Source organism: Tasmannia lanceolata, unplaced genomic scaffold (genome assembly GCF_043159265.1).
Source record: "Tasmannia lanceolata isolate RefF3 unplaced genomic scaffold, GAP_Taslan_0.1 ptg000006l, whole genome shotgun sequence".
Lineage (NCBI taxonomy): Eukaryota > Viridiplantae > Streptophyta > Magnoliopsida > Canellales > Winteraceae > Tasmannia > Tasmannia lanceolata.
The window spans coordinates 8,940,525-8,959,292 of NW_027518683.1; the positions used below are offsets into that span (position 1 = coordinate 8,940,525).

At 37.8% G+C, this 18,768-nt stretch overlaps 2 protein-coding genes across 2 annotated transcripts; both read right to left on the reverse strand.

Annotated features, from left to right (window-relative positions):
• Positions 1-289: 289 nt before the first annotated feature.
• On the reverse strand, positions 290-6,531 carry LOC143878315 (putative F-box/LRR-repeat protein At3g18150). Its single transcript, XM_077380617.1, has 3 exons — positions 5,436-6,531; positions 1,230-1,403; positions 290-1,065 (listed from the first exon to the last, which is right to left on the reverse strand). Exons 1-3 carry the CDS (start codon positions 6,411-6,413, stop codon positions 712-714), a joined length of 1,506 nt encoding a protein of 501 aa, XP_077236732.1. The 5' UTR covers positions 6,414-6,531; the 3' UTR covers positions 290-711.
• An 8,031-nt stretch (positions 6,532-14,562) lies between these two features.
• On the reverse strand, positions 14,563-18,320 carry LOC143879566 (putative F-box protein At1g49610). Its single transcript, XM_077382013.1, has 3 exons — positions 17,083-18,320; positions 15,711-15,884; positions 14,563-15,511 (listed from the first exon to the last, which is right to left on the reverse strand). Exons 1-3 carry the CDS (start codon positions 18,031-18,033, stop codon positions 15,143-15,145), a joined length of 1,494 nt encoding a protein of 497 aa, XP_077238128.1. The 5' UTR covers positions 18,034-18,320; the 3' UTR covers positions 14,563-15,142.
• Positions 18,321-18,768: the final 448 nt, after the last annotated feature.

The window sequence follows — 18,768 nt, forward strand, 5'->3', positions numbered from 1 at the left end:
GAACTTATATTTATATGAGTTCACTATCCAAATGATCATTGTTAAAATATGTTCTAAAGATGAAGGTAACCATTGGTCCTGATTAATGTTAAGTTGATTGAGGGTTGCTTAGAGATTTTGTGCAAAGATTAAAAAAAACCAGCGGGAAAAAACAGGCTACCTGCTCAACCATTTGCAGCCACGAAGTGGCGTAGTAAGGCTGTGAACTCAGCAGATGGGTGGAAAGCCCATCTGAAGTTAAAAAATGTGCCGGGCCCCTTTGGATACCTCTCAAGAAAATACAGCAGGAGTCCTCTTAGAAATTTACATCTCATTAGAAAAAGAGAGGGGCAGAAATAGAGGACTCACTTCTTTCGACCCAACTCAAATGCCATGAAGATCATTCATTGCAAAACATAACATATAACATCTCTTAAAATAACATGCATTAATTTCAGGTATATACCCAATTTCATATCCAAATGCTACGTGACTGAAAACAAATCCAAAATGGCTGCAATATGAGATGCTCGCGAAATGGCACCATCGCAGGTTCGATCCCAGCTTACCTACGGAAAAAAAGGCCTCTTATCCAGAGGGCCCCAAGGAGATGCATTCACATCCTAACCATTCCATCTGTGATTCAAATACAGTCCTCCGTTAAGATTGTTCGGATCGTCCATGAGTGAAATTTTAGGCTGTGACATACCCACAACGGGCCCACCGTTCCCCCTAATCTGTCAATAACAACTCTGCACGAGAAGAGGCTCTGGGGAAAGATTGAATAGCTCTGTTGATCTCCGATAATACCATTGCCGTCTTTGCTGTCTCCATCATCTTCTTAGAAGATCTTGGAGGAAGTTTAATTGTCAATTTCTCCAAGACCATTGCATTCTTTAACAAAAACGTCACCACCAAGTAGTTCGTCCACAAAAAATTTACTGCATCGCCTCTTCTAGCCCCTGATGCCCAGCCAATCTCAATAGTCTTGAGGTTATTCTCTAGACATGGGATAAAGGCGGCCTCCCTCGATTGCAAGTATTCACTTTCATCAAAATAGTGTGCCAAATTTAATCCACTGTCGAACTGAAAATTAAAGCATATTAATCTTATGAAGTAATGAAACACACCAATTAAAAAAAGAATTTATGAAACACGTTATGAATCTTGAAATGGTAGCAAAATGTAAGCTCATATGAAAAAAAGATGCATGCAGGAAATAATGAACAAGGTTTGGGAGCAGCACTCACAATGCTTTCACTTGGGGGGACTATCTTTATAATGAGCGTCTCCAGATCAGGCGAACTTGCCAATATATTGACTATCCCTGGGATTTCCCACTTCTGTAATCCCACGTTCAGAGTCAGACGCTTACAGTCAGAGAGGGGAGCTGGTAGACTCCATAACTCCGAAATAGACAACACCTTCAAACAACACAACCCAAAGTTAAGAAATAGGAATGTAAAAATGACATAAATATTAAGAAGATAGTTCTCTAATGTAAAAAAGAAAGATATTAAGTAAAAATGACATAAATATTAAGAAGATGGTTCTCTAATGCAAAAAAGAATAGATATTAATTAACAATTCCTAGATTTATATAGATAATGGACTTTTTAAAATTTTGACGCATGCTAAAAACTATTGTTTGACTTTTCACTTATTCATAACATATTTTTTTTATTGAGTTAGGCCTTACAATATACAGACTTCTCCTACAACCTCTACAGACTTCCAGACGACTTACAATCTAGTGTATGGGCCCTCTTTAACTTAAACAAGTAAAACTCTGACTTCAAGAAACTTCTCACTAAAAAGTCAGAAAATAAAAACTAATAACACAACACTAATTAACCCTACTCCCATCGTAAGAATTAACCTCTTTAATATTTTTTTTTGTGTATGATGGATCCCATAAAAGTTTATTTATAGTCTCTTTATCGAGGGGAATCATTTTTTTGAATGGCGGAGAATTATAGTAAAAAAGACCAAGATGGTCGATACATGGAAAGAAAAAACAGGAAAAAAGAACACCTACAAAAGGAAAACCCTCTCAAAAAAAAAAAAAAAAAAAAAAACCTCTAAAGTGCTCTCTGGAAACCCCTCCCTGAGGAGCTGATGAAGGGTAAGGTCCAGCGGAAGCTCGTAGCTCAATAGGACAGGTGGCTGTCCTTCGGTGAACAAGCAAAGGGAAGGAATAGTCGGCTCTCCAGATAAGTGGGCTGGTCTAAGAACGGTTTCAAAACTTGGAATTATAGTGGAATTCAAAGACACAACAAGCGAGCAAGGTTTGTATCTGAATAGTTCCAGGAACACAAGTATATTTGGATTTGAAGCCTCAACTACTTGAAATTGTTGCCTCCTGGTCCTCACACGATGATACATTGTTTTGGTTTGAACTGCTGCACATACAAGAAGATCTAGGTTTGTGTATCTTCATTGTTGGGATGAAATTAAGAAAACTGAGGGCCTAGAGTCTGTTCGATGTCCAACTTGTTGCTGCCAATTATAATGTAGAGCTTTGCATGAAATTCCTCTTTGGTTGAATGTTAGACACAGAATGAATCTCACGCACAGCCTTTATCTGTTCGTGGAAATGAACACAAGGTTCTTAACCAATTCTGAGTTTGTATTGTTGTTAAATATATGCCTTAATGCAGACCGTGAACAACATTTGAGCCTCCTTAAAAGGTGATTTGAGTTTTTTCGAAACTGAGAACTCATAGAAGCAGAATTCTTCCCTTTCATGGTCGATTGGCTGCCAAGGACATTTAATGGTGGAAATTCTACTTCACAATTTAAGACCTCTGGAATCTACTACAGCACAATCGTGCATTGGATTCTGTCACTATTACAGAACCTAAAGATAATGTATTTGAGTGAGTTGTTGCTGATGTCAAAGACTGTTGAGGATTCTTATTATAAAATTTGTATAGCTCATTACCTATTTCTGAAGGCACTAACAAGGTAGTAGAATTGAAGAATATCATTTCCATCTGCCTTCAAATTGTCATTTAAAACAAGCATTGGAGACAGTCCTTTGCAAGAGATTGGCTTTGCTCAAGTCTGGGGAGAATTTTGCACCATATTTTGACACCCATGACAAATGTTAGTATTTCAAATTGCAAGGACTTTCAACTAGCTAATTAGATACAAACAATTTCCTAAATTTGCACTTGGAAGCTTTCATTTTAGACCAGAATTTTAAGGGGACTCTTCGCAAGAATTGTTTGACATTGAAGAGTGATAGCCCCTTCATCCCAAAGAAGCGTCCGTTCACTTTCACCTGCATCATTTGGACTACTAAGCCTTTCCGTGGTGACTTGAGTTAATTGAAAAGGGAATATCAAAGAAAGTTTGATGTAGGAATATAAGAGAAGAAAACTTAATTTTTTAACTCTGATAGAATGAATGACGCAGAACTAAAGTGGAAGACGAAACTCAAGGGAACACTAGGGTTTTGGGATAAGGTTTGAAATAGGTAGATAAGATGAAATTAGGGTTACCGACAATAATCCAATGCAATAAGATGGACAAACGACCTAAATCAAGTTGATCGTGGGCACGGAAATAAGAACTAGAAATACGGACTAGGGAGGGCAGAAGAGAGCCTTTTTATCCCATCATAACATATTTTTTTATATCCCCAGCCCTCCAATATATAGACTTCTTTTGCAACTTCTAGAGATTTCCAAATGACTTAAAATCTAATACGTGGGTCCTCTTTAACTTCAACACGTAAAACTCTAACTTCAAAAAACTTCTCCCTTAAAACTCAGAAAATAAAACTAGTAACCCAACACTATAATGTGTGTGAATAATGACGTGAATGGTAAACCCTGACTAAAACAAACTACTAACACATTCCAATTACATTAAAATTAAAATTTCAACCAGACCAATACCCCTACAATATAAGAAAAAACTTAAGCAAATTTAGTGTGTCCCAGTATCATAATCAACCCCCTTTCTTATTTTTTACGAATGATGGTCCCTATCAAGGTTTAATACTAAGCCTCTTTAGTTGGAAGAATCATCTTGAACTTAAAGATTATAATCTTTGTTTATGCAATTACAAGAGGAGAGTTTGGGAGAATTCTGACTCATGATCATTATGAAACAATTTGGTTTGCAGATAGTAGAGATGTCATAGGGATATCACCTGAGCCTAATTCCCAACCACACCTAAAGTATTGGATTGCAAAGGGAATGACCTACATATTCATCATAAATACATCTTGCTCCAACTTAGGACACAAACCATTTGATTAGCTGAGGCTCTTGACATAAGAGTGCTGATTCTAAAAAAATGATCTTCCTTTTCCCATTTGACATTAGAATTCAACATAATCCTTTTCCCCTTTGACATTGATGGAAGCAGGTCTAACATGCTTTTTTTTTCTTTTTTTATGAATGGTAGGTCTAACATGCTTCTACTCAACATAAAGAATGTGGAAGTTTCCCTCCATCGATACAAGGACAAAGAAGAAAATTCCTAGTAACCTCATATGTGGATTTAAGCAAAACCTCGCATCCTTAGGAGTTTTACTTGGCTCAATGCATATAAAGAGTAAAAGTTTATAAGGACAGTTCAAACAAACAATTTAAAGCCTAGTATGGAGTTATATTTTGAAATCATGGAGGACACCCACTCGAACAATTTACATCAGAAAGACCAAAAGAATAAATGTTCCTAACTGAATTCACGGTCACTTGCAGCGCCATAAAAATGCTCTTCAAGAGCACAATCTAATTCCCAACTTGCCATTCAAATCAGTGAAGTTGAATGCCCTTTGCATTGCTAGAAAATGACTTAACCATCTCCACAACCTCGGCAACAAATTAAACAGGTGGACAATCAAATGCATTCGGAGGGAGACAAAGTTTGTTGCAGATTTCCTTTCAAAAACTGGCATCAAGATGAGTTTTATTACTAGTTACCTTTTGACATTTTATCTACCCTCACTAAAATAGTTGACAACGGGTCTGTTGTTAGAATGGATCTCTATGATTAACAATGTGTACCAGGTCCATTGGCAACTTGGTAGTTAGCTTTGGAATTGTTACTAATCTTATCAACTTGCCAAGTGAGAGATATGAGAATAGAAAGATCTATTCTACGGTTGGAGTGAGCTTGATTGAAGCTCCTCCAGTTATATAAAAAAAATATGTGCATTAAGCTATTGATAGGAAATAAGGGTTTAATCAGAAAATGTAATCGATTGTCAAAAGAAATTCTCAGTGATTTGCTACAGACAATCACAGAAAAGAAATCATGGTTAAAAAAAAAAATTCACGGTAAAACTTACTAATTCAAATAGTTTCAAATTTCAGTCATAGACAACTAGCACCATTCATCTACCAGGGGCATGAATTTCTATTCAAATGAATGTCTTTGAATTTCATAAGACAAGCACTGCATTGAAAAAATGACAATGCCATCAAGTAAAGCATACCTTAATAGAAAAGCTGTTAAGTTGAAGAAATTTGGCATGGCAAACACTCTCAAGAATTTTCTTCAAACAAGGACTTGAGATTTCATAGTGGAGCCTATCGTCAAACAAACCATAACAAAGATCCAGGGAGGCATGACGCAAAGCAAATAGGTTCTTAAGAGACAACTCTTTGCACCACAGACACTCAGATATATCTAACAATATAAGACTCGGGGCATTAATTTCTATTCCGTCATACAAATTACACATGCATAGCTTCAAACGCTTCAGTTGCAGATTCGGAGATGAAATCTTGAGATGATGGAGGCCAGTGCAATGTGACATATTCAAATCTTCAAGCAGTGGACAGCCCTCTATGAGTCCATGAAAGGAGTCATTTAAAACAACACGAGATAGACATAAGGTTTTGAGCCATCCCAGTCCCTCGAAACTATCTGATTTTAGGACACAATTGTTTAGTTCCAACACTTTCAAAGATCCAACATGAAAGAGTGAAGTAGAGAGCTCAAAACTATAATAAACATGATCAGAACAATTAACTCCAACGAAATCAAGGTCTACAGATTCAACTTGCTTTTCTAAAGCAAGACGAATCCATTTACTGGGGACACTATAAGAGATTCTCTTCGTGCTTCTGTAACAAAACGAGAGACAGACTTTCTGGATCTTGGAACCCTTGTGAAGACTCATTGATCGGTCTATAAATTCAACAAATCTCTCATGATCAGATGCACTCCAATCATGATTTTTTAGACGCTTGTAAGAAGCAGTAGAAAAATTGAAATTATGGATATCAGTCCAAAGGTATCTCCACCTGCTCGATAGAATGCTCGTCCTTACCGCATCTTTAGTAGGCAAAAACGAGAGGATATTGATAAGGAGAGGCTCTGGTAATTCGCTTATCAGATCGCATTTTCCCCTTCTGCTTCGTTTTCGCTTCAAACAAGCGGATTTTGCTACGCGCTCTTCATCTTCCATTTTTCAGAAACGTTTTCTTGAAAGATACGTAGTGGGACTACCGGATCTGTACACACGTGGGAATATTGTAACTATTGATGTAGTGGGCCACCACAAAAGTAACTCGACAGGATGTGGGACCTGGGAAACCCTCGAGGCTCGAGCCTTGTTTAGGTCTGGAAAAGATTTTGGGAAATCATATCCCCCCTTAAACGGATAAAATCCCCACCACTTTAACGGTTTCTGTGAGAATGATTCAACCCCCCTTAAACGTTTTAACGAATAACATTAAAGGGGGGATTTTATCCGTCAGAGGGGAGAGGGCGAGGGGAATTTCTATTCCCTGGAACCTTCAATTTGTAATCATACCCCTTTTAATAAGCCATAAGTCCGTAACCATATCATCTCTCTTTCAATCTATGAAACAAAAAAAAATTATATGAAAAATATTTTTCATGCAATCCATATGGGGAGCTTAAGATGATGTTTGGATCTAGGGGAAAAAAGTAAGGAAAAAAAATTCAATGGAAAATATTATTCCCTTAAAAAAAAAAAAATTCCAAAGTCTAGTTGGTTTGTAAATGCTTTAAAAGACGGCCCTTTCAAAAAAAAAAAAATCATTGAGCATGATTTACCTTGTTCTGAGAGGCTCTAAAAGAGGCCTGATTTTATCAAAGGTTGTAGGATCATTCAACTACAGTGGAATCAGCTGAAATGGTCTCGCCTTGTAACTGCCCACCAATCCACCATGAATAGTTTGATTATGTATATGTGACACATCTGAGTAGAGCTATCATTCGCTGTTTCCAGTTTTTTTCTTCTGTATGTGTGGCAAAAAAAATGCTTGAATTTAGGGTATGGTTTTTCATTTTGTATTTTTACACGTCTGATTTCTTCTTTTAATAAGAATTTGTAGCCATGTGTCAACTTTTTTTAATATAGTCAAATTGCCTTATAATGCAGTATATAATAGCATATAAATTATGAGAAAAAGTGTTCCTGCGCTGCAGCGCAGGGAGCTTAACTGTGCTTAAGTGGTTTATAAAGCCTCCCATTGGTTCGTTTCTTGTGGACCCGCTATAACTTTCAAAGGGGGACCCGCTGTACGAACCAATGGGAGGACTTAAGCGCAGTTAAGCTCCCTGCGCTGCAGTGCAGCAACGCTTTTCTCTTATAAATTATTATAATATAGTCGTTTACTTTGAAGGTATTTAATAGCTTTTAAGAAATTTGTGCCAAAAAGATATTTAATAACATATACATTATTAGGGGCTGTCTTGGATACGTGGATTTTAAAATCTAGATTTTTAGTTTGAAAATAGTGTAAAAGAGGGTTCATGATCAAGCTGTTGTATGCAACATTTCTTGGATTTTAAGTGGGAAATTCAGGTTTTAAAAAATCTCTCTTGTATCCTGAGATTTCTAAAACCTAGAAACAGCGACGGAGCCAAGGGGGGGCAATTGCCCCCTCTGAAATTCAGATTGTTTTTTTGTATGTATAGAGGTTTAAGCGTTGTTCGTAAAGTTGCCCACTTGCCTCCCTTCCCAACCACCCAAAATGAAAATTGGGATTTTTTCCCTATATTACAGGGTTTTCACTTTTCATAACCCTTCTCTTTCTAAAGTAATGCCCAAGCTCTCTAAATTAATGGCCCCCCTCTCGTTTCTACACCCCTTGAGAGGAGTATTTTTGCCATTTCAAGGGGTAAAAATCCAAAAATCAAGGAAGCAGATCGCTATCCTGCTAATAGGTTATTTGTTTGATTTAACTCTCTGTTCCCTTACCATATCATTATTGGAATCTCACCTTATCTATGAGATTATATATGGTGTAAGCAGGTGTTTGAAAAATAGTACCATAGGCGGGCCACATGATGATCCAAACCGTTCAATTGATTAAGGCAATCACACCTTATCCACAAGATTTTATATGGTGTAAGCCCCTATTTGTAAATTTGTAATGTGGGAACTGTCCATTTAATGGGCCACAACTTAAATACGTTGTGCCCAAAAAATAGACGGTTTGGATCATCCTATGGTGTGGCACATAAAGTACTTTTTGAAAAATACTAGACTATTTATATTGTGGCCCAATAAATGAATGGTTTGGATCATCCTGTGAAGTTAGCCCCATAGTATTTTGTGAAAAATACTCAAACTTTACGCACGCACAATATAAAAAATATCATAAATTATTCGGATTTTCATTGTAGAAAGTGATATGTGTGTGTGTGTTGGGGGGAGCATGCTATGACGACTATTCTCTGCCCCTAGAGCAAATTCCTAGCTCCACCCCTGCCTAGAAATATGGGAGGATCTGCTACTCTCTTGTTGACGGAAAGAAGGGCGAGAAGTTGTCTCTTAGCTACAATTTTGAAAAAAATCTGAATTCTAAAGTCCGCGTGTAAAAACAGCCCCTTATTTTTCAATAAGTACCGTACAGCTCACATTGAGTTCGTACAGCAGGGGTTGAGAATTTATCATTGCGCTTTATATGATGAAAGACCTCATAGCCCATTATTTTTCAAAAACGTACCGTACGGCCCACACTATAGGACTATAAGATCATATAAAAACTCACATTATTATTATAAAATGGGATTTGCCTGGGACCATCCCATATAACATATCAACAGTATAATAGACTCGGTGAAAAGACATTTTAATAGATATCCTAGCAGCCCTTAAAATCATTTTACCTTTGAGAATGATGGGAGGAAGAATCGAACCAAACGTGTTCAGCAAGGAATTTTTAGTGGGCCTTCTCCATTTTCTAAGGTAGGGCAAAGCATTTTTTTTCTCTTTTGTATCTCTAGCGAAAAAGAATTTGAATTTAGGCTATAGGATGTTGGTGGGAATGTCTAGAAAATAGAATTCTGTAGAGTTGATTCAAGGCACGTAATCGCTTTCGTCAAGACAAATTTCGCCCCCACCAGTTGTGTTCAAAGGGGATCCGCGAAATTGCCTCCAAGATACAAGCGGAATCAAACCCAAAACACCTTTTAAGAACTCCAAGTCTTAGAGAAAAATCACTAAAACTGTTTTTTGCAAAAAAGAGTCTTTAGTACATTGTTTTTATGAAAAACTTATCTTGAAAAACAAGAGAGTAGGAGATTGCTAGAGAGAAAAAAAGTATAGCAATAACTGTTTTTCTATTTTTTATTTTTGAAAAGAAAGATTTATGCTTTTTTTTATAGAGCATTTGATGTCTTTTCATTGAGAGAAACATCCCTTCAAGACACCTCTTGGATTAGTTTGAATAATGGCCATTCGATCGCAACTCTTCGCTATTTAAGTGTTTTGGATCATCCACAAAGTGTCCCTTGTATTTGAAAATCATGCATGACTGTTGGGAAGCAAAAGACATGAAAGAAGGTTGAAAAATAGAAGTGAAAAGCCATATAAATTTTCGAACATCCGCGGTCGACCGGGGCTAGCGCGGTCGTCCGCTGATAGGCTTCTAGACATTTTATTTTTTATCGATCCAAAGAACCGCGGTCGACCGGCAAAACCTTTCTGGAAATTGTTTATGCTTCCAGTAACCAATCCGCGGTTAACCGAGAACCCGCAGTCGACCGGCCCTGTTTGAAAATTGTTTTTCTATTATAAAAATAGTCTATGAAAATTCATTTAATTTTTCAATATTATTTTGAAAATCTCTAACATAGGATGATGAGGTTTTTCATTTTTGTATTTATATTCCTAAGATTTCTTCTTTTAATAACAATTTTTAGCCCCGTGTTAAACTAAGAGAATATAGTCAAATTGCCTCATGATATAGAATATAATAACCATATACATTATTTTAATATAGTTGGTTGCTAAGTAAGGTATTGAGTAGCTATTAACAAATTAGCGTTTAGAAGATATTAAATAACATATCTATCTATTATTATATAATAATAATAATATGAGTTACTGTTCACGACTGACGTGGACAGCCCCTCCGTTTTGACATGTAGCAACTAAACTTTCCAAATTTATTTATAAAAACATATGCATTTTTGTATCCAAATATTTTCTACCCGCTTCTTAAAAGGGTTTCCTTTTCCCATTTGGATTGCAAGAGAAACATTTTGACATGCAGAAATTATTTTGCTCCGGAAAATAATTTATTTCCTCAATTTTGGGTGAAATAATATAATTATTGTTAATTTAGATGGATATCATCATAAATTAAAGGTCCCTCTAATATATTTTGGGAAGTGATATTTACGCCCCTTTTGATCACCAAGGACACCCAGCGTCAGTGTATCAATGGCAAAAGTGGGGCTAATGTACTGTATCTCAGAAAAATCTAGTGGCTTTGATTGCAAAGTGCACTGGCAAATGGGTGTCCCTGGTAATAAAAGGGGCGTAAATATCATTTCCCTATATTTTCACGATTTAAAAAATTAAGGTCCCCTCGGTAAAAATTGTATAAGGTTAATCTTAGGCTGTGACATGGGAGGGCCCAAATACGGTGTCCAACGAGTGTCATATATGTTCATCTAACAGTTCCCCCTACTCAGTCAATAACAACACTGTACAAGAAGAGGCTCTGTGAACCGAGTTTATATGAAGGCATATATGAAGGGGCCTAGTCCAAGTTTATCAGTTCTCATGAACATGTAATTTCTAATGATAGCTCAAAATTTTCATCTCCTCAAGCAGTGGCGGAGCCAGGATTTATACAAAAGGGGGGCAAGCTTATACAGGCTTATACTTAAGGAGGGCAGGCCTTCAAATTTTAAAGGAGGATGGACCCAATTATTGAGTTGGGCTTATTAAGGATTTGGCCCAACTCAACAGGGGCAACTGCCCCCTTACGCTACATGTAGCTCCGCCCCTGTCCTCAAGGAGGGTGTTATTCCAAAAATTTATGTACCTTGCAATAGTAATACCAGCCCTTTCAATAGGGAAACCTGTGCATACCAAGCTTGGGGATTCAATTTATTTAACACTCAAGGCACTTATTCAGCACCTATTCCAAAACTCAACAGAGAATTACTCAAGCAGGTGAACCGAAATAAGTCCTAAGATTCAATTGGAATCACTTATTCAGCTCCTATTCCAAAACTCAACAGAAAATTACTCAAGCAGGTGAACCGAAATAAGTCCTTAGATTCAATTGGAATTGTAATCTCTTTCAATTGAAAATCTGGTGACTTATTGACACTGGTATCCAGCCATCACTTGATGACGTATTCACACTAATATCAAGTCATCACTTGATGCTCTTTCCCCCCAAATTCCTGGCGAAAATCAAAATTCAGTAGCAGTCCTCTATACAAAACAATCTCACGAGGGTTTGTGGAAGATGAAGCATGTGTTCAACGTGATGTGGCTGGAAGTCCAACAGTTGTCTCCACTGTGGAATCATGTCTGGATGAACAGTTGCTCACAAGAAGTGCAACATAGGATTGATTAACTATAGTTTTCACCCAAAATCCCAATGATTTTTATAGGGAATAACAGCAAGAAGGTATTTCAGTTACAGAAACCAGTAAAGGGCAGAAATCTTGTCATTAGCTGTGATTTATGGGAAGGGGATGAATAGGTCCGTTAGGAGATGCCAAGACCCTCAGACACAACTGAATCGTTGCAAGCACAAGGCAAGGAAAGATAAGAAAATGGAGGAAAAAGCTGAGACGATTAGATTGCAACCCTCCTTTCATCGAAAATAGTAACAAGAGCGTTTCTTCTTTCAAAAGGAAAACTCACGCCAAAACTCACAAACTTCCCCTAATTCAAAACATTCCGAAAGCCAATACTCGAAGAGACATAAGAGGGCTTTATGGAGTAGCCGTAATACAAGAGTTAATATCCTAAACTACGCCTAACGATGTAAATGGCTATTATGAGTACTAAAAACCCAAAATGACTAAATGAAGACAATGCATGACTAACACGGGCAAACCAAAGAAAGCCTATATATTGAGGCATTAAGGGCTGATGTAATCGCCAAGGGGATGCTCTTGCATCACTACCCTACCCTTACACCACTAACAAAGACAAAAGCAAAGGTAGACCTAATCTAATAAGCAATCATAGGCCGGTGTAGAGATTCCCACGGGATGCTCCTTGCTTCACCTATCCTCTCTGCCTCCCTGTCCTCTTTTTTCCCATTCTTCTTCCCTGCTCTGCATCACCCCATATTTCCGTGCTTAAAGAATAATCAACAACTTCATTGGCGATCAACAAGCTGTCAAGGATTTGCCACTTCTGGATATAAGCTGACTGGTTACTTGAGATGATCCTTGATAGTACCTTCTTTAGTCGCTCTGCCAAAACTTTTGTCAGCACTTTATATAGGCAACCAATTGGGTGAAAATCCTCTATGTTGACTGTCCTAGATACTTAAGGAATTAGAGTGATGAAAGTGGCCACTGTTTCTTTATCCAACTTTAATCCTCCAAAGAACTCCTCAAAGAATTTAGATACTAGGGGTGCAACTCGGGTCGGGTTGGGTCGGGTTGAGGCCAACCCTAACCCAACCTGAGATAGCATTCCCGACTCAACCCGAGCATCGGGTTGAGGATGGTCAACCCTAACCCAACCCGCCTCCAAACCGGGTCGGGTTGGGTTCGAGTTGAGCAGGGTTGGAGTCAGGTTGAGTTCAGGTTCATCTGGGGCCAAACAGAAAAAACAAGGAAACAACATGATCCTAAGAAAATCATGAAAAAAATAGAGGATATTGGTCCGGCCGGGTTGCCAAGGCCTCAACCCTAACCCAACTTGAAATTAAATCGGGTCGGCTTTTCCAAACCCAACCTAAGAAAATGCCAACCCAACCCGAGCCAAAATTGTGTTGAACCCATCAGGTTCGGGTTGAGCCCGACCCAAGTTGCACCCCTATACGTCATCTTTCTGCCTAAAGAAAATGGGCCCATCCTAATCTCCTCCTCGTCGAAGGGCTTCTCCAGCAGGCTTCTATCTCCTCCCAATCTGCTAAATTGCACACTGACAATTTTAGAGTGAGTCCCTCCTTCCAATGAGTATAGGCTCTTATAATATTCTCCGTCACAATCAATTTCTTATCCCCCTGATCATCCCATCAACTTTTAGTGTCCTTATATGATTCACATGTCTTTTGGCACTGGCTATACTATGGAAATAAGTCGTGTTTTTATCTCTTTTTTTTTTTAAGAACTGGTAAGACATGTTTTTATCTCCCTCCTTAAGCCATCTAGCATGTGGTCTTTGCACTAGAAGACTTCTTCCTGAATAACTAGGTGATTGTGCTCCTCAAGGGATCTTTCTCCTCCCGGGTAGCCCCTCCCCTCCTCTCCTTAGTCCTGATTATTTCCTGAATTCGGAATAGCAACCACTCCTTTCTTTCAATCCCTTCTTGCTTATAGCTCTAACTCCATTCCTTCAACTTCTTCTTGACATAATTTTGAGTGAAATGATATAATTATTGTTAATTTAGATGATGTCAACATCAGTTGAAGGTCCCTGTATGTAAAAATTGAATAGGGTTGGTTCAAGTTATCATTTTTTGTGTAAGAATGTAGGAAAATTAATAAATATTTTTCTATTCAAAACTTTACCAGAAAATTCCTGCAATCCAAACCGGGCCTTGGGAAAGCCATAAATCTCTCTCCGCTCCATTGCAAACACATGTAATCCCGACCGGATCGGTCAATGGAAGCTGGGTTTCTTATCATGTATAGGGGATCGGCATTGAATGCAGCTTGCTTAAAGATCTTAGAGATGGTGTGTAAGGATAAAAACATGCGGAAAAAAATCGGCTAACTCTGCCTACAGCCACAAATGGAGTGATGGAAAAAGGCTCTGAACTAAGCAGCTGGGTAGAAAACCTGCGGAAAAACATGCAATCAATTCTTGGTAAAATATAACAACTTCAAATTAGAGGAGTGTCATTATTGAAACAATGGTGTGAGATGTCATTCCCGGTCAGTTAAGATACCATCAAAAGCTGTCGAGTGTTTACAGCTTCCAATTAGATGTGTCATTAACGAAACAATGGGGTGAGATATCATTCCCCTCGTAAAATGTCTGTTAAAATACAACCAAAATCTGTTACTATTCAAGAAAACAAAAAACTATCAAAAGCCAATTAGAGAAATGTAAGAGGGTGAGATATCATTCTGCAAAATATGTGTTAAGAATACAATCAATGTCAACATGAAGTAAGAACAAACGAAGGCAAAAGCCATGAGAAGTTGTAGAAAGTGCAGAGAACCTTTGGATACCTCTCTAAGAAAATGAAAATCCTCGGTAATCAACAAAAAGTAAGAAGAAATGAAGTCAAAAGCCACGAGAAGTTATAGAAAGTGTGGGGAACCTTTGGAAACCACTCTAAGAAAATGCAGCAGGAGTCCTCTTAGAAATTTACATGTCATTAGAAAAAAGAGAAAGGGCAGAAACAGAGGACACTTCTTTCATTCCAAATATTCTGAGAGCCCAACTCCAATGCCATGAGCATCATTCATTGCAAAACCTAACAGGTACCATCTCTTAAAATAACATGCATTAATTTTAACTGTTTACCCAGTTTCATATCCTAATCCTACGTGACTGTAAACAAATCCAAAAGGGCTCCAATATGAGATGCATTCCACGTCAAAATGATATTAACCATTCCATCGGTGACTCACATTCAAGTCCTTCGCTGAGATTGTTCGGATCGTCCATGAGTGCAATTTTAGGTTATGGCATACCCACAATGAGCCCCATCTCTTACAGGTTCACATTAAACTAGCTAATATCACTTGGGAGGGCCCAATTACAGTGTGCAACGAGTGTCAAATATGCACCTCTAACTGTTCCCACTTCTCTGTCAATAACAACTCTGCACCAGAAGAGGCTCTGGGTAAAGCTTGCATAGCTCGGTTGATCTCCAATGATGACTTTGACGTCTCCATCATATTCGTAGGAGATCTTGCAGGAAGTTTAATTGTCACTTTTTCCAAGACCATTGCATTCTTTAGCAAAAACTTCACCACCGACAATTTCTTCCACAAAAAATTTATTGCATCGACTCTTCCAACCCCTGATGCCCAGAAAATCTCAACCATTTTGAGGTTATGCTCCAAACATGGGATAAAGGCCTCACTCGATTGCAAGTACTCTCTTTCAACAAAATTGTGCGCCTCCTTGAATTCTTTGCCGAACTGAAAATTAAAGCATAGTAATATTAAGAAATGATGAAACTTACCAGTGAAAAAAAGAGAGGAAGAATTTATGACACACAGTAGGAATCTTGAAATGGGGGAATCTTGAAATGGGAGAAAAATTTGAGCTCATATTAAAAAAAAAGATGAAAAAGATGCAGGAAATAAAATATGAACATGGTTTGGGGGCAACACTCACAGAGACTTGGTTTGGACAAATTATCTTTATAATGAGAGTCTCCAGATCAGGCGAACTTGCCAGTACATTGATTATCCCCGGGAGTTCCCATTTCTGTAATCCCACGACTACTGTCAAACTCTTGCACTTAGAGATGGGAGCTGACATACTCCTTAACTCCGAAGTAGACAACACCTTCAAACAACACAACCTAAAGTTTAGAAATGGGAAAGTAAAAATGATATAAATATTAAACGGTTGATTCAAATCAATGAAGTTGAATGCCCTTTATATTGCAAGAAAATGCCTTAGCCATTTCCACAACCTCTTCAACAAATTAAACCGGTGGACAGTCACGCATTCGAAGGGAGGCAAAGTTTGCTACAGATTTTCTTTCAAAACAAAGCACTAGGATGAGTTTTATTACTAGTTACCTTGTGAATTTTTACCTAACTTTACTAAAGTAGTTGAGGATGTTACTGGTCTTAGAATGTTTCTATTTGTGGCCTTTGCCTAGGCTGCCAATAATGTCCATGATTAACAATGTGTAACAGGTCCATTGGCAACTTGGGGGTAGTTTTGGAATTCATAAGGTTGTCGCTAATCTTAACTTGGCATCTTGCTCAGTGAGAGATAAGAGAATAGAAAGAGATCTATTCTATGGTTGGAGTAAACTTGATGGAAGCTCGTCCATTTATAAAAACAACCCATAGGTCCCTCTTCCCGCACCATCAAAAGGCACACCAAATTCTAGAGCTTTTGCACATCGGTTGTGGGAATTTCCATCGTCAGGAGCTTGCAGGAAGGAAGAGAAAGTCTCGAGTTATTTTGGGCACGTCAAACCTCAAGAACGATGTTTAGCTCAAGAGGAAAAGCTCAATCAAAACAAAAACAGAAATGATAACCGGTAAGTCTATTGTATTTGCTTTGCATCTAATTTTCATTGATTTTAATGGCTAACGATAGGTTTGATCCAACCCTACGGAGATTAGATATTCACAACCGGGTCTTCAATATCCAACAATGAAATATCTCCATCTCATTATCACTATCTCTTAAATGAACTGATAATGGTGTTTTCAAGCTACAAAGGCACAACATACACTAACATATACGTACTAGTAAAGCACATTAAGCTCTTTATAGGAAATAAAGGGGTTAATCAGAGAATGGAATTCATTGTCAGAAGAAATTCTCAATAATTCGCCATCAGAAAATCACAGAAGAGAAATCATGCTAAAATATACCAATTCAAATTGTTTCAGATTTCAGTCGTAGACAACTAGAATAATTCATCTACTAGGGGATGTTTCAATCAAACACAAGCCTTTTGAATTTCACAAGACATGCATTGCATTGAAGAAATGACAATGTCATATCAAGTAAAGCATACCTGAATACAATGGCTGCTAAGTGTAAGAACTTTGGCATGGCGAACATCCTGAAGGATTGTCTTCAAACAACGACCTTGTTCTTCGAGACCATTCCCAACAAAATCATAATAAAGATTGAGGGAGGCATGGAGCAAGGCAGTTAGGTTCTTAAGATAAAACTTCCTACTGGTTGACACCATCTCGGATATATCTAGCGATATAAGATTCGGGGCATCAATTTCTATTATGTTAAAAGCACCACACATCCATAACTTCAAGCGCTTCAGCTTCAGTCTCAGATTCGGAGAAGAAATCTTGAGATGATAGACGCCAACACAATATGTGATGTCCAAATCTTCAAGCATTGGACAGCCTGCTATGAGATCCTGAAAGGATTCATTTAAAACAGCACTCGATAGATGTAAGGTTTTGAGCGATCGCAATCCCTCGAAACTATCTGATTGTAGGATACAATAGCTTAGCTTCAACACTTTTAGCGATCCACCGTGAAAGAGCGAAGTAGACAGGTTAAATCTATCAGCCCTATAAGAAGAACCAGGAATTCCAAAGAAATTCAGGTCGAGTAATTCAACTTGCTTTTGTAACGCAATACTAATCCATATATTGACATTATAAGCGAATCTCTTCTGATATCTAAAGGAGAGACAGAATTTCTCGACCTTCAAACCTTTGTGAAGGCTCATTAATCGGCCTAGAAATCTAACTACTTTATAGGCAGGTGAAGAACGAAATTCATGAGAAAAAACAAAATTATGGATGTAAGTCCAAAGGTGTCTCCATCTGCTCGATAAAATGCCAGTCCTCACCACATATTTGGTTGGCAAGAAAGATAGGATACTGGAAAGAAGATGGTCTGGTAGTTGGCTGATGTAATCAGAATCATCCAAAATAGAGAGGATATTGGAAAGGAGATGCTCTGGTAGTTCACTTATCTCATCCAAATCTTCCATTTCTTAGAAAGAACAAAGAGACTTGGAATATAGAGAGAGGACTTACAGCGTTTCCTTCTCCGAAAGTACTCCCCAAATAACAAATAAGATTTGATTCCTTTATTTTATTGACGTTTGCTTAAGAAGCTATGTTAATCGTTTTCCTTAACAGTAGGAAAGATAACAATATAGTTGTATCTCCCTCTTGGGATATGTTAATCGTTTTCCTTAGCAGTAGGAAAGATAACAATAAAGTAGTATCTCCCTCTTGGGATATGTTAATCGTTTTCCTTAACTGTAGGAAAGATAACGATAAAGTTGTATCTCCCTCTTGGAATATGTTAATCGTTTTCCTACTGTTATCTCCCTCTTGGGATATGTTAATCGTTTTCCTTAACAGTAGGAAAGATAAGAATAGAGTTGAATCTCCCTCTTGGGATATGTTAATCGTTTTCCTTAACTGTAGGAAAGATAACAATATAGTTGTATCTCCCTCTTGGGATATGTTAATCGTTTTCCTTAGCAGTAGGAAAGATAACAATGAAGTAGTATCTCCCTCTTGGGATATGTTAATCGTTTTCCTTAACAGTAGGAAAGATAAGAATAGAGTTGAATCTCCCTCTTGGGATATGTTAATCGTTTTCCTTAACTGTAGGAAAGATAACAATAGAGTTTTATCTCCCTCTTGGGATTTGCTACGGTTCGCAGAATGCCTTGTGCAATGATCCTAACCTAACTCCCCTCTCTCTCTCTCTT